Source organism: Neolamprologus brichardi, chromosome 14 (genome assembly GCF_056152115.1).
Source record: "Neolamprologus brichardi isolate AB-2024 chromosome 14, ASM5615211v1, whole genome shotgun sequence".
Lineage (NCBI taxonomy): Eukaryota > Metazoa > Chordata > Actinopteri > Cichliformes > Cichlidae > Neolamprologus > Neolamprologus brichardi.
In genome coordinates this window covers 12042383-12058958 of record NC_142117.1, presented here as the reverse complement: position 1 = coordinate 12058958, position 16576 = coordinate 12042383, and the positions used below count along the sequence as shown (strand labels likewise).

At 43.1% G+C, this 16576-nt stretch overlaps 1 protein-coding gene across 2 annotated transcripts in view; it reads right to left on the bottom strand.

Moving 5' to 3' along the window:
* Positions 1-16576, bottom strand: part of ankrd13b (ankyrin repeat domain 13B) — a 40014-nt gene that overhangs the window by 9307 nt on the left and 14131 nt on the right. For both annotated transcript variants that reach the window (XM_006803908.3, XM_006803909.3), the window contains exons 3-11: positions 11037-11172; positions 10065-10189; positions 9052-9097; positions 8670-8813; positions 7650-7890; positions 5113-5179; positions 4294-4375; positions 1507-1571; positions 436-572 (exon numbers count right to left, since the gene is read on the bottom strand). In XM_006803908.3, coding sequence (XP_006803971.2) covers positions 436-572; positions 1507-1571; positions 4294-4375; positions 5113-5179; positions 7650-7890; positions 8670-8813; positions 9052-9097; positions 10065-10189; positions 11037-11172 — 1043 coding nt within the window. The remainder of the gene's footprint in view (positions 1-435; positions 573-1506; positions 1572-4293; positions 4376-5112; positions 5180-7649; positions 7891-8669; positions 8814-9051; positions 9098-10064; positions 10190-11036; positions 11173-16576) is intronic.

Below are 16576 nucleotides of genomic sequence, written 5' to 3'. Positions count from 1 at the left end.
TCTTTTATTTGCTTTTACTTTCCTCACTGAGTTCATATTTTCACTTCTTTTGATTTTTGCTCCCTGAGTGACACAGAAAGCGTTCTTTCATTTCTTTTTTGTTTTGTTCCATTTGTTAATACGCTGGAGCGAAGATGATGTGCCATGAGTCATCGAGCCAGAGCTGAATGATCGACTGCAGAAACCCACTAATTGCTCGACTCTCCACCAGCTTTGTAAAAACCTGAGTGTTTGTCTGCCGCTGTCATCTGGCTGCCTTTCACCTCAGAAGCTCGGCGGTCAGCTGCTGCGGACGGCCGATTTTCCTCTGGGCTCTTCTCTGTCCATCATTTTGTCAGCTCTGACAACGACTCTGCGACTCAGGGCGACTGTGCTCTACGCATGGCTGAATGTTTGGTTTGGTTTTTTGGTTCTTTTTCCGTGGGCATGTGTCACCTCTGTGTCTTGGTTGTGAGCTGGCACGGGTGGCCGATATCCCTCTGAGTGGTCGTCGCGCTGGGGTTGAAGTATTCCTCGGCGGTCAGCGCAGCGGGGTTCGTCACCACGGGGGACGACATCTGGGTCACCAGAGCCTGGGCAAAGTGAGGAGTGAATAACATGAATTTACAAAATAAAAAGATCCAGCTGTAACATGTCGCCGTATTCAAGATAGTGAAGCTTTTACAGCTGTAGAAAAACGACTCTGTTCGCAGGAATGCAAAGGACTATTAATCAATACCAGAGGCTTTTCAAACTCACTTTCTCTGCTATTCTCTGCTCTGTAGAGATTTCAAGGCTTTCCTTTTACCTACTGGCATTTTTTAACAACTCTTTGAAGGAGTCGTGCTCAAGCCAGAAGTTGTGAAAAAATTGATAAATTATTTCACTATTCATCATTACAGCGGCTGGCTCGCTGCATTAATAACTATCTCGGTGTGACGCATGACTAAACCTGTCAAAAGTAGGAACACCCATTCCTGCTACGGGCAAACAAAGAATTGTGAAACAGAAGACAAAGTGCCTCTTTAAAGGTTACGGTTTGGTAAAATAGCCGATTTTGCTTGTCTTTGCAGTGCTAAGCCACAAGCTCAGGATACATTCATTGTCTGTGCACCAATTTGATCTGTTGCCCAAAAGAACTTAATGGCAAATTCAATTTTTTGGGTGTGTGTGTGTGTGTGGATGATGATGTGCAGAGGCGACAGGGAGCGGAAGCGAGTGAAGAGCCAGAATACAGAAATAGGAGAAGCAGGGAGGTATGAGTCATTGGTGCTCAGCAGCAGAAACAAATTAAAAAAACATAATCAATATCTGAGAGCAGTTTGGAGCCTCTGCTGTTGACACGGTCGACTCGACAGTCGGGATTCATACACTGCCTGACCATCTGAAGAGGAGGCGATCCAGTCGGGGGCGGGGTAACGCTAACACGAGAAGGTAGGAAATGTCCCTGAAAACAGCGATGACAGTCACAGCGCCGATTGCCGTTCATGTTTCATGTGACGATGTTCAAATCGAGTGTGTGCTCACCCCGTTATTAGGCCCCATGTGCTGTTCTGCAATCCCGAGGAAGTTCTGCAGTGGAGTCTTCCCACCTGCTCAGACACACAGCAGCAGCAACAAGTAAAAAAATGCACTTATATAATCCCAGCACATCCATACAAAATACATGCTGTCCTGTTTGTTTTACACATTTACTTCAGATTACTGCACAGCCCTCTGTGTGGGCTCATTTATCGCCGCTGCATCTGTCCACAGTGTCATTTTGCTCTATAATGCTCTGCTCAGGATGCCTTATTGCATTACATGAAGCTTTTTGTAATGCACTCTTATCTACTAGGAGCCAGCATGAACCAAACCAAGGCAAGCCAGCTTAATTGAATAGAAGCAAAAAAGGTGGTGTAGCCTAAATATCAGCAGATCTCACAGCAGAACCTGATACGTAAATAATTACCGACTACAGCTGGACAACGAGAAGCCCTCAATCTCAACATTGTTCTTACTTTTCCTACTTCCACCTCTCGACTTGACCTTTTCCTGCTCTGAGGCTCTCTCACCCTGCTTTGCTATAGTTCATTAAATCATAGACATATTTCCCCCCCTCAGAAAAAAGTTCAATTCTTTATCTCATCCATGTAAGATGCCAGTTGAATAGCACTTCTTCAAGACGACGATTTTAGTGCTCCAATAAAAAAAGAGAGCGAGGGCATCACTTTTGGAGATATGTCACCGTCATTATTCTGGGAAACAGGCACAGCAGTAATGGGAGAAAAAACCCCACATTTGTCACACAAATCAAAAGATAATACAAGAATCTTGAGAATATTTGAGGTCTTAACAGCCAATTCCTGCTACGGGACCACATGAGGCATTCGCTCATCACCCAAAATCCAGTCTAAGACATTCAACATGCTTGTCAAACATTAAAGCGCATTTATTGTAGATGCCTGTGTTCCCTTTTCCCCACTCTATTGTCATCTCAGACCGGCCCTGTCAGCATGTGGGGTGAAGTGGAATCATCTTTTTTTGGCTTAGGAAGGTTCCTAACTGGGTGAAATGACCTGGTGTCCAAATGACACCCTCTTCTATATACTGGCACCTAATTTAGCCGTTTTCTGCAGAGACTCAACACTGGCATCTTACAATGGATTTAGAAAAGTTGTTGATTATCATCCCAAACTCTAGACTGGGTCAAAATAATTTGTTTTCCTCTGAGAGTGTGTTTGCAGCCCACACACTGTCAGTGAGCTTGTTCACGCTGCACTTTGGGCAGGAGTGGCACTTATTTCCACATCACCTGGACTTGCAAATGAGGTCACTTCACTTTCGGTGGTGGTGACTAAGAAAGCCCTCCCCTGTCTTGAGCTGCATCGTTTCCATGACATCACACAGGTGGAAACTTGTCCCTCTCCTGACTAACTATTGAGGAAACAGTGCTTCAAAAATGATGATTGACGCACCAAATAACCTTTTCAGTTATCCATACACAGGCAACTTTTTAGGATTACATGGGTTTAAAAAATTGTTCTATTATTTTACATTTTATTTACATAGTACTAAATCACAACATCAGTTACCTCAAGGGGCTTCATATGTAAGGCAAAGAGCCCAGAATAATACAGAGGAAACCCCAACAATCAGATGACTCCCTATAAGCAAGTGCTTGATGACAGTGAGGAGGAAAAACTCACTTTTAACAGGAAAAAACCTCTGAGGGCTCTGCTTCCCATTCTACCCCAAAAACAACACAAGCCAGCAGTCTGAGAGTTAAGTGCTCTACTGGTACTTGGAGGCCTTTAAGATATGGTATGTCCTTGTATGTAAATGGACTTCACATACAGACAAATGAGGATAAAGATTTGGCTTCAAATCAAACTTCTTTCTTGAACAATGAGAATAAACAACTAAATAGGGTGGAAAAATCGAAATTAAATCTGATTCTAATGGTTCAAGTCCCATCTACTTTGAAAAGCTGTATATTGCAAAATACCAAAAGTGAAATCTGCAATCATAAACTCCAGGATCTTTCTCCCCGCAGTAATAAACTGAGTGCGAAAATTAGACAAGGGTTTAAAAGATCCACAGTGGAGAAACTCAAAAGCTGCTTTTCATTTAGATCTGAGCACCAAAAAAAAAAGTGAGCAGCTTGATAGTGTGTGGTTTGGACGTGGTGGTGCGGTTTGTCTTTATCAAACCAGAAACTGAATACGTACTAAAAGCAGAGCAAAGGTCCATCACTATATTGTGGTTTTTAAAGCACTGATCTACATTTCAGCCTTTGGTCATCTAATCTGTCTACAGCTGCTGATGATACAGTGTGTGCCTCTCCTAGGATAGATAGATAGCACTTAAAGGTTTTTTTTTAATTCTTAACAGCGTTAACAAAATGATGAAAAGTAGCTCAAGGAAATGGGCAAATGGACCGAGTCTCTGAGAACACTTTCCTCGTGCATATTTGCAGAGCGCAGATGGGGATTGTGACCTGGGAGAGAGGAGCTCTCTCAGAAGAGCGCGTGATGGTTGATCCTGGCTGACAGCGACGGTCCAGGGAGAGAGGGAAACCTGCTAATCCTGTTTGATTTATGATGTGAACCAGAAAATGAGACGGAGCCACCGAGAGAACTTTACGGGCTGTTAGCCGCAGCCTCGGGGTGATCTCATCGAGCTCAGGTGAGAGGGATTAGTCATCGGTGACTCTTCTATTGGACATGTCTCGGCACTTGGACTGCGGGTTACAACGGCGTGGAGGACGTAATGGAGAGATTCAGCTGCAGGGGAACAAAAAAGGCGTGACGACATCCTGATGAAGTGACTTACCTTTTATCTTGTTCTTGTTCTGGTCTGACAGATGGTCGGTTCTGGTCCTGGTAATCAGCTCAACATTGGATGCTGCATACACCTGAAAGAGGAAGACACATAACTCCTTTTTTCTGTTCACGCACACTTTACCACCTCATAGCTGTAGCAATAATTCCAAAAACAACTTGTCACCATACGAGCTATAAAGCAAAACCAAAACCCTTAAAGCTGTGATTTTTGTGCACCCTAGTTGCTAGTCTGCAGTCCGACTAGTCCACAGCAAAATGCGGGAATTCCTCAACAGTGACCATAAAAATCAGGCGCTGATTAAATATTGAGCAGGCTGCTGATACTGAGTTTACACTGACTACACACGACTGAAATAAAGAACTAAAAGCTTCCAGGGGTAGAGCAGTTCTGTATGTGTTGTCTTTTTATGTTTGCGACTCTAAATCAATGAAGCAGAAAATAGACAGCAGTATTTTACTGTAGAGCCCATCTGAAGGGCTTTTAAACCCACCGGTTACAGATGGCCCGGTAGTCTGACACTTGCCACCCATCGATCCCTCGAGGGGGAGAAAGAAAACAAATGGGGTCAAGGTAACATGGTAATGTATTTTTTTTTAACTTGATTTGAGAGGCCATCTGGTCTTTTAGGTGCTGCTGAATCTTGATCGATGTTTTTTTTTTAAAGCATGAAATAATTGAATTTTATTCATTCAGGAAATGAAATCCTTCAAGTTAAGTGAACTTTCATGGAATATCAAACTGAATATCAAATATCAAACAGTGGCTGGGCTTTCTCTGGACAGTGCGAGAGATAAGCGAACCGCTTACCTTTGCTTCATATCCATTCACCGTCTCGGTCTTCTCGCTCCTCCATCCCAGGATGCCCGTCTTGTTCCTGCAACACAGTTTCAGCACATCCCAGGTCATCTCTCCCACATCCCAAAACCATAATAAAGCAGCGTTCAGTTACATCTAAGCTCAAGGACACAGCACCCAGGAGAGGAAGCTCAAAAAACCAAGTTTCCTCACAAGAGGAATCCTGAAGACGCTGGCCTTGTTTGTCACCAGTGAAGACGAGCAGTTCAGTGTGCAATTAGCAAAGCTGCCAGAAGTCAGCGAGCCATATTGCATCTTCGTGATTTATTCGTGCCACTGAATTCCTCAAAGCACAAAAACTCACTTTTCAAGGATGGTTAATCCATTCATTTCAGCTCTTCAGTTTATTAGTGAAACAATATCAGATTTATTTATTTTTTTATTTTATCAATGACATTTGGGAGAATTCTCCTAAGGGTTGTTACTCAAAAAGCTGTCACGCCTGTCTCCCATCCTACTTTGTTTAGATTTTCGTCAACAACAACTGTACGGGCTGTTTGGAAATTTGCTCCTCTGTGGATAAGCTGTTATAATTATCAAAAGATTTAGATTAATGGAAAATACTGGCAATCTCACAAGCCTGAACTGTACTTTGCAAAATGTTAGCATGCTAAATAGTATAAACAAGGCTAGAACTACTAAAAAAAACAAACTAGCATTGTTTTGTTTAAGTGCAACATCACAGACTAACTTGCAGCCTGTCGCATTTTTGTAAGTGATTGTTGGCCAAACAGACCCCAAGAGGACCAGCGCTAAACACGAATGCAAACGACTGCCAAGGCATACGATAATCTTCCATCCACTTCTCAAGGTAGTTTATCTTATATATACACCGAAGTAACGGAAAAATGTGTCTTTCAAGCTAATATACACGACAGTCCTTTTATGTCCCTTGGCAAGTGGCACATGAATTTGTCTCAATCAGGGAAAGTCTGTAGCCTAAGCATACCGTTTCCTCTGCTAGCCAGCTGTCAAGGTCCTTGTCATGGGTTCCCAAAACTTTGAATCCAACTTTTAAAACAGTAAAACTGCAGCGCTGTATTTTTTGTGTGCAAAGTTGCGTAGAGACGTAATAACTCCAGAGCTTTGAGGTGTCCCTGTCTAGGATGCTTGACGAAGCGGTTTGCTGTAAAGCATCCCAAATACATTACTGGACAGGAATGCTGACGGAGCAAAATGCACAGAGGTGACACCGAGGTGCAAGTCTGACAGTGAGATAATTACCCCAGCCCCAACCTCTCCTCGCTCACTTCTTGGAGTCATTCGTCTCTCGGCCTTCTTTCTCACTTTTAATCTGTTAACATTCACTTCCTGCCGCCGCTGCCTTTCCATCACTCGCCTATCTATCACCGTCTTCCTCTTTTTCCCCTCCTGCCACAAGAAAAGACCAAATATCTCTTTCTTCTGGCTTCTGTATTGTGCTTTCCCACCCACAGCCTTGCTACCCATTCATCTTTCCCTCCATTTTTCTTATTGTGTGCCTTCCCCTCATACCTCCACGTCCCAGCGTTAGTTCTGTCCCTCGCTCTCATTCCTTTTTTGTTTCATCTCTTTACATTTTCTCTTCTCCATCCCTCTCTGTCCAAACAAAACTCCCTCTTCCATTACCCCGTCCTTTCCTCATCAGTCTTATCTCTCCAACCAACCAGAATAGGATGAATTTTGTCCTCCATGACCCCCCCCCCCCCGCCTCCCCCCAGCTCGGTCCACTCTTCTCTCCACCTTATGTCCGGCCTGTCTCTTGTCCAAGTCTTTTTGTCTTTTCCCACCACTGCATTTTATTTGTTTTACAGGCGCCCCCAGCTCGATCCAGGCAGCCAGAAGCTAATTTGTTCCTTCACATCAAGCGTAGTCCTGCAAATTTATTTGGGCACTTTTTGCTTTTTGAGGTTACACAGAGACAGAAAGGATGAAGAAGCGAGTAGTTAAATTAAAATACAATGATTACTATTGACCCAGTGTGACTGCAACTGAATTACAAGACAGCTGCTGCTATTTGAACATTGTTTTTACTTCTTTCAAAAGCTCTGCAGTCTTACTTTAAACTACAGCGGGATTTTAGAATAACTATTTTAATGCACTTATTGCACAATATTCCAAAAATATGTGCTCTTCAATGAAATTTAACAGTTTGTTCTATGCGACTTTTTCTTGTGTCCATTTCCTCCCACTGCTGCAGCTTTGGTTTGTATTTTCCTACACTTTGTGAAATGCATTTTGACAGCCACCAGAGAACGTGCCTGAACTTGTTCCACTCAGCTGTGGGTTGCAGTGTAGGAGGCAGCAACAGAGAAACGCTGACAGAAATTCAACTCTAACAACAAAAGAGTGATTTTTCTCCACTGGGGAAAAAACAAAACAAAGCAAAAAAAAAAAAAGAACAGCAGATTAATGGAGCAAGTCCTGTGGCTGAGCTAAAGCTATTTATTAGCTTAGATTTTTCACATCCTGTATATTTTTGTTCAGTACATAGCAGTATTTCTTCTGACCTCTCGAACGCGATGTTGCGGGTGTCCAGCTGCGTGGTCACCACTGGGGCAGACAGCCGGGCCGCTACCTGCTCGTCAGTGGGCTGGGTTACTCCCAGAAGGCCCAACCCAGCTGTGGTGCTGCTGCAGGCACCGCCCTTCCCCCTGCCCGGCGAGAGCGCTGTGAGGGATGACACGCACAAGGTCTCACAGAACACCAGCTGCCTGTCGTGGTCGACCTCCATCACCTCTGCGCTGGAGTCTGAGAGAAAGACAGGGAGAGAAGGGAAGAGAAAAGTTGAAAGCTTTTCAGTGAGGTGAGGAAGTCCACAAATCTGTGATGCTTAGACAGACAGACAGACAGATAGATACCTGCCTGATACCAAGTCAATACAGGGCCAGTATTGCCGATACCAATATCAATACTGATACTTATAAAGGGAGCTCATGAAGGGGAGACCAGTGTGTCATGATTTATCATCATCATCAACAGTTCAGTGAGCTACGTACTGAACTTGGAGGATAGAAATAAGTATCAATCCTACTGTGCTACATACCATTACTAACGCTGGTAAACACACGATCGATTATTGGATCGATCCCCCATCTCTACTTCCCACTACGGGAGATTTAAAGGATACATATTGGAGATAAATTTAGGGAACACAATTATCGTCTTGGTTTATGAGAATCATTTGAAATCAATACCAGCTTCATGCCTTTGTGATCAATAAAGCCGCAGGAAGCAGCGAGTTAGCTTAGCTTAGCACAAAAACAGGAGGAAACAGCTAGCTTTGCTCTCTACTCATTTTGATATTAAACCGTGTTTGTTTCACTTATGCAAATAATTCTCAGCAAAAACACAACGAAAGAAAAATTCAAATTGACTTGTGCTTTTGTTGTTCTCCCGTCGCCCAGTTTCATCTGTCTTTCACCTCCATTTTTAAATATCAGCACTAGTCAGTGTGGTTTTCTTTGAATGCATTTTGACACACTGCGTGCACCTCACACGGAGCGAGCCAGTCGAGCTCAAACTCTCACCTTGTCCCTTAAAAATGAAGCTCCGGTTTCCCCTCTGCCAGGTCATCTGTTCAAATCCCATCAGGGTGGTGTCAACACGGAGACACTGACCACTCTTCCAAACTCTGTATGTGTCACTGGGGCAGATGCGAGACACCAGGGGCACTAAGGACGAATACAGACACTCTTTGACTCAAACCATGCTGAGCTAGGTCTCAGTTTTCTTTTTTGTATTTGAATTTTTTTAAATTTAAGCCATTCTAACCTACACATACAATACAAATGCTTTTCTGACATGCAACGGAAAACAGGTGTCTTTAGCCTAAGAGGCAGATAAAATTAATAGATCTGACTGGTTGGTACTGGCTTTTACTGGATCACTGGACACAAGGACTGGACTCACCCCAGCTGGTAAACTCCCATTTCATCTCCACATAGAAGTCTTGGGCCTGCTTAGGGTGGAGGAGGAGGAGGAGAGCGGAGACAGACAGAGAAAGGAATAAAAATGAGAAAACACTGAGCATCGATAAAGAGGAAGATACGGAGGGAGAGTTGTGGAGAGTGATGAAGTTAAAGATTAACAGACAGAGGGAGGAGAATACCGATGTGCAGGAGGAGAGAAAAAAAAGAAGTAAAGCAAATAAATGCAGCAGGGATGTCTGTGCCAAAGATGAAGGGACTGGAAACAGAGAAGTGTCTGCATATGTGTGTGTGTGTGTGTTAATAATAGAAGTGATGGGTGGAGGGATGGAGAGGACAATAATGTGGGTGAGAGCAGCGGCAGATGAAGAAGGATGAGATGTGTGTAACGCTCGCGGGTTTGTGTGCAAGTGCGTTTGAGTGCCAGTGCTCCTTGCTGTTTTCACAGTGTGAGGGTGTTGTGTCTGCCATGAGAGTATGCCGAAGTGTGTGCATAACTGTGTGTATCAGGGAGCCGGCAGGAGCAGATACACAGGAAGTCAGACAGTTTGGAGGCACATCCCTGCATTGCTGTCACTTTTTTGTGCAGCAGCTCCGACACAATCTGCTGCTGCAGGCTTCTAACCATTAACCTCCTGTACGGGCAGCCTCGGCATGTCCATCACTGCTTTTGTGCCTTCAAACAGGGCAATCCTGAGGTCCTTAGGGAACAGCTATGAGTCAGATTAGAGGGAGAGAGCGCTTTGCAACATGGAGACATATCCTTTGAGTGTATCGCCCTTGTTAAAGAAAGCTATTAATACCTTCAGAAAGGATCTCGTGAGAAAAGCAAATTTGCATGTAAAAATTTGCATGTAAATTTGAAAAAGACTTATTTACATTTCAAATGCATTTATAGCTTCCATATTTATCACCCACATAGCTCGCACACTTATTTCATGAACCTGTGCGCTACAGCGCGTGTGTGTGCTTATGGGTGCTTGTGTGAAATCGCACTTGGCGCAGTCGCTCCAGCAGGATGGGGATGCCCGCCAGTCTCTTGGCAGTCCTCTGGTAGTCACGGTAACGAAGCACGAGACGCACCAGCTCCGGATCTCTGGTACTCACCGCCTCCTGAAGAACTGAGAGGGAGAGTAAAACAGAAGCAGTCACTCAGGCTTCATCTAAAATTTATGTACATGAACAATTTAAAGGGGGCAGCGAGAACTGACAAAACTGAATTGGGCCAAAGGAGAAGCTGGAACCACCAATTACTGCGTCTCACCCATCGTTGATCAGCTGTCCTTACACTTGAACAGCACACCTTGTGAGTTGAACGAACACACACACGCTATATTATCTGGTGTGTGTATTTGTGTGACATTTTAAAGATGCAACGATCACACAGGCATGATGCTTATTTGGTTAGCGTGCTGATATAACGTCTTCCTTTGTTTCACACAGCCAGGCAAATAATGCAATGGAGAAATGCTCTTGGTAGCTTTAGTTTCACATTTACAACTAGAAGAGCAGCTCAATTTTCTGGCCTAATGTAAAAAAAAAAGGAGCAGTTTTACTAGTGTGGTATGCGTCAGGGGGAGAAAGTCACAAAAAAGAGAGGAGATGACAGCAAAAACAAGAAACTTAAGGTGAGATCATATTTTGGGCACAAATGGAAAAATAAAAGTTACAAAAAAAGAACTGATTTCAAACTCCATTATCTTCCCACTGCAAGAGCACAAAACCAAATTTTGAATGTGCCAGCAGAGATGAGATTTTGGTTTTCATTTTCCAAACAAAAAAGGAAAAAGAAAGAAAGAAGAAAAAGCCCCCCCCCCCCCCCCCCAAAAAGATGTACGATACAATGTATTATAAGGTCACTAACTAAGTTTCCAAAATGTACCACTACCCTCCAGATACAGCTTATGCATGCTGTGCACTGCTCGCATTACCACAAATAAACTCCACATAGCATGCGCACTCACTCACCTGTCCATCCGTTGCGGTTCTCCTTGCTAACGTCAGCGCCGTGCTGCAGCAGGACCCTGGCGCAGTCCAGGTGGCCCAGCGTGACAGCGAGGTGAAGAGGAGTACGACCGCGAGGGTCCAGGGACTCTAAATCGGTCTGGATGCAAAAATAGAAGGCGGAGGAAGATGTTAAAATCCTAAATGTATAAATTAAGCAGGATCTATTTGAGTGGGAATTGGGGTTAATTGTGTATCAATGTAACGCTCTTGTGGCTCAGATAGAGGAGTGGCAACAGAAAAACATATAATAGAAACACAACTGTGCCGGTAGCAGCAGAAAGATGCGGGGAGAGACAGGTGCTAATTGATCTGTCACCACTCCTACATGGCTGGGCACTACACTTCTGTACTCCACTTATTTTCTGGGCTGGATGTGTTGGGTTTGGGTAAACACAGAGTGTACTACCTGCTTTTTTAAACAGGCCTCTGGACACACAAACACACGTATCACACAACATTTTATGTGTTATACTGTCTGCTGCTCCTGAACACTTGAAAAATGAAGTTTCAGAGAGTGTTCCAGTATGAGTCTTGGTGAAAAAACAACAACATGTGGGCAGGTAACAGAAATAAGCATCTCTTTTCAACCTGCTGTGCAATTAAGCAAAAAATATATAACCTACAGCCTCTTTGTCACCAAAAATACACTTTTCTTTTTCTTAGTAAGCTTTTACAGCTTGAGGCTACACTTCAGCTCTCAGCTCTCCACTCTGAATTTAGAAGCATGTCAACAAGGCCTCATTAGGCAGCCATACTACATTAGTGTTAATCTTTTTACATCAATCATACCAGTGCTTTGATACAGAAAATTAAAAGGCAGGAGGCTTTTAAAGCCCTCAAATGTGAAAAGTGTGGTAGAAAGCAACTGCCAGTTTTAGATGCTGATAAGGCTAGCTCGCTGCAGCCTCTGCTATTTGGTACAGCTTTCAAACAAACAAATAAAGTGTTCCTGGAGTAAGAAGTAGGAAGTGTTGCCTGCTTTATCAAGTCCTGCTTTATCAAGTCCCGAAACAAAGCTTGTGCCTAAATACACCCATCTCCGGCTGATAGGTTATTTACATCACTTCTCCTTCCCCTTTGGCTTAATCATTTGTTCCCTGCCTTCTTTGACTCAATCTGTCTCTCTTCTACCATTTTGTCTTTCAGACTCTCATTTGTTCAGCCCACCTCCTCCCCATCTTCTCATGCTGGCCATCCTTCTACAAGTCTTGACCACCAGAATCTAGACTCTATACTTTGATAAATCATGTCCAGTTCTTCCAAATGAGCTCTCCTTTTGAAATAATAATAATAAAAAAATCCCCACACATTTATGGCTTTCTTGACAGGTGTTAGGAGTAGAAAAGGTTACCCCTCAGCCTCCTGGAAGATGGTATCAGTTTAAAAATCCTTCATTGCTTTGTTCTCAAGTTTTAGCATTCACAAGATTTTCAGAATACTTGACCTCTGACCTTCGGGTCAAGGTCAGAGGTCAACTAGATGTGAAAAAACATTTAAATTAACTAAAATAAAATAAAAAACAGAGTTTTGAAACAAAAAAATGAAAAGAGTTTGTGAATTTGGAAAAGTAATATGCTTAGTTTTAATATCTGTTAGTTTGGTAAAAGTAGCTACGACTCTGTGAGTAGATCGGGGTTGCCATCACTTATCTTTTGATAATGTGTGTGTGCTGGAGGTACACTAACAGGCCTGTCTAGGGGTATAAATGACATTAAGTGTATCATAATCCTGGTTTGTTGCTTGCAGCTGTAAGTAGGAGTCTTTCCTCTGAGTTTACTAAAAGCTGCAGCCTCTCAGTGTTACCTACAGGGTTTAGTATTTCCCACTGTTAAATATTTGCACAAAATTTGCAAACGTGGAACATCCCACAGTGGTAAATCTCAAAGTTTTTTTTTTATCCATTTATTTATTTTTTACACCCAGGAAGATAAGTTGTCACAAACACAGAGTTTTACATATATATCTACTGCTCTGGAGGAAACCGTCCGTCCTTCTCATAGAACATCCCCCTTTTTTCTTACAGTGTTACTCCTTCAGCAGTTTTTACCACACTGATCTTAGATCTGCCACCTAATTAAACAGAGCTGCTGATGCCCCGTTTATCCACGGCCTTGGCAGATCCAAGGTCAGTTCAGGCAGTCTGCTGTGAGCTTGGATTTTAATTAAGGATTACTCTTGGACGTAAGAGCAGCATGTCTTGGAATCAGCACTTTCATGAAGACATTAAAGAAGCTATGAAAAAAAATCTTTCCAGGAATAAAAAAAAAATAGTGAGTGTTGTTGTTATGGTGTAATTATAAGTAATAGTAATACTGTGACGCTGTGCAGACCAAACCTAGGATAGCTACAGACACTTACTAATCTAGAGCAGTGGAAAGAGTAAATGTGTTCAAGGAAATTTTTTGAGCAATGAATGAGGAAGTTGCCATTGATACTGCACTTGATGGATGATGTCCGAATAAAATATGACCCAAAGGAAGTCCAACACAGGCTAACTGCAGTTTCTGAGAAACGCACACTGTGAGCTTAGATGGGAAGTCAGTGGTTACATTAGCAATCAGTTACTGCGGCTCTCTGTTTGTCCTATTTGCAAGGGAAATGAAGAAAACCTGCAAACACAAATGTGCAGGGGCGGGGGGGATAACAAGAGACACAAAGTCGCCAACAAGTAAAAAAAAAAAAAAGACAAGGGTAATCACATGCTTTTAAAATGTTTTTGTTATGTGCTGGATTGAGTTTAGTAAAGCTTAACTCAATAATAAGAATATGATACCATGGCTTCAGCCTGTTAATGGGTGGTCTATCTGCGTGATCTCTACATCTTTGCTTAACAGCTCTATGCGCTCTCCACAGCTCTTCCAAAAGCAACTCAGTAGAGAAAGAGTGGGAGATAAAGAGAAGGACACAAATAACGTGGGCAGAGAAATTTCTGTAGCAAGAGAAAGCCTGTCGGCAAAACTTTAACTAAGACAGGGGAGGACAGGGAGCGAGCTGAAGAATAAGAAAAAATAAGAAAGAGTAATGACGGCTCTCGCGAGTTACGGTGACACCAAACGAAGACGCGGGAGGAGGTGAGGACTGGAGAACAGGAGGGGAACGAGCGTTAGGAGGGAGACAACAACATGAGGGAGTCCCTCAGGAGCTGTGTAGGCTGGAGAATATAGGGAGCGTGCGAGGGGTGGATTATCACAGAAAAACATGGCGGAAAAAAGAGAGCAGTCAGCTTTGTTTTTGCGTGTGCTGAATAACGAACTGTGCATCATGCAAATGCAGCCATTTTCCATGCCGTGCATGTGTGTGCATGTCGAGCACAAGCACGGTGTTAGGGGAAACTGTAAAGAGCTCGTGCAGCATAAACGTGAAGAGCAGTCAAAGTCACAGAACGGTCTGAAGTCAGGCTTCTGTCATGTAAACACAAAGAAGAAAGAGAAACAAAATAAAAGATGATTTGTGTGAAAACCAACCTCCTAAAATGGATGTTTTTTCTTTTTTTGAAAGAAACCACACATATTTTTGTGAGCACATAAAATAGACAAAAAGTCAGAGACAAGAACCAGATGATGGCAGAGAAAATGAGATAAATGAAAGAAGGGAAGGGGGGTGGAGGCTACTAACGTCTTCATTTTGTTTTCACAAGACCCTTTTACTGTCTCACACCTGCTCTCCCTTTAAGTGTCCCCGTGTAATTTTGGTGATTATCAGTTTAAGCTTATTTTATAGCTCTACCTGATTTAATTTACTCTGGATACAAGAGCTGAACGACAGCTGAAATGCAGCACAGAGGCAGAAAGAGAGACCAAGGGAGAGACGTGGGGGAGAAAGAAGGGTGCTAATAAGGGAGAGGATAAACTGAAACATTTGGCAAGGTGGAAGGTGACAGAAACAGTGGTAAATAAAGTCAGGGAAGGATGCCAGTGGGGGTGATTACAGGCGAACAGGGGAATTTAGAAAGAGACAGGTCAGAGAGTACAGGATGCAGCCAAAAAGCAGTGCACAGAATACATAATAGGATTACAGAGAAACAGCAGGACAAAGCGCTGAACTTTCATGTAGATAATTCCTTTCTCCTAAGAGAGAAGAAGAATATATGTCCCTTAAGACAATTTTGGCAGCCAAAGATAAGTTGGCCAAAGCCTCTGCTTTTGGCTGACACGCACAGACGCACACTGGAGTGTCTCTGGCTCCTCCTCCAGGTGGCGGATACACATGAGGGTGGTCTACTCAAGGCTATTTGGGCTGAGCCCTTCCAGGCCCCATGGGTAAAGGCTCAGGCACCAGGCTCATGCTGACCAACCACTTCTCCAAGTGTCTGTGCCGTGATGAGGCTCTTATGCCCTGTGCCTCGATTTTTTTCCCCTAATAGAGGCCATCAGAATAGTAACTCACCTAGTTTTTCTTGGAGGTCCTGGGGTAGACCCAGGGCAAGTTAAAGAGATTACACCACTTGGCTGGATTGGATGGATGGATGGGTATATGTCCCCCTGTATATTGTCATTGGTCACCCATGCTGCTAAACTGATTTGTGGGACAAAGAATTGAACTGAATTGAATTGAATTAAATTGAACTGAATTGGATTGATGGATAGGTGGATATGAAACTACACTCGAGCGCCTTCCTTTCCATTTGTTTTCCTATAGCACTTCTCTGTGATGCATTATACTAGGCACACAGTATTATGTGCAAAACCCATTATGTTGGTAATTGCAAGTCAGTCTGAGTGAGCGTGACAAATCCCTGCAATCAGTGCACATCAGCGTCTTAGTGTTTAATAGTTTGCCTTATTGTTATTTTTGTACCTTATAAGTTAACACTGAGTGCATAATAAACTTGCTGCCACACAGATATTCTCACCAAAGGGTTTCTCTGCATCTTAACTGCTTGTTTTTTATCGACTTTCTAAAAGCCAAACATATATTTAAAAGGGCCAAGCTCCCCCCATTACAGATCGACTGAAACAGCTTATCATCAGCTCTCCTTAATTTCTAACTAACGCGAGCAACGCGACACTTAACCCCTGTCAAATCTTTGACACAACACGACTCAATATGTGAGACATTTGTTGTGTTGACACCTTCAAGCGGTACGAGAAAACAGCGTCAGTGTCATACTGTAGCAGCAAAGATTTGCTGCAGCTCATTTGGCCCAATTTGCATCAGAAGTAGCAGAGATAGGAACAAATTGTGACAGACAGTGCTCGGAGTTAGCAGAGCACACAGAGCTATAATTCAAACTGTGAGTTTAAAGTAATGATCGTGACAGTAGAAAACATCAGTGATAGAAGACAGGAGCCATACGTAGACAAGTAGCAGTGACACAAAGATATCCACTGAGTGAGTCCATACACAGACACATACACACACACACACACACACACACACAAAACCAGGAGCAACACTTAAGTCCACTTAGAGCTAATGTCCTCCCACGACGACATGCTGACCTGCAGACTTACTGACATACTTACTCATTCACATGTGAACAATGTTCAGCTGAAAAACAA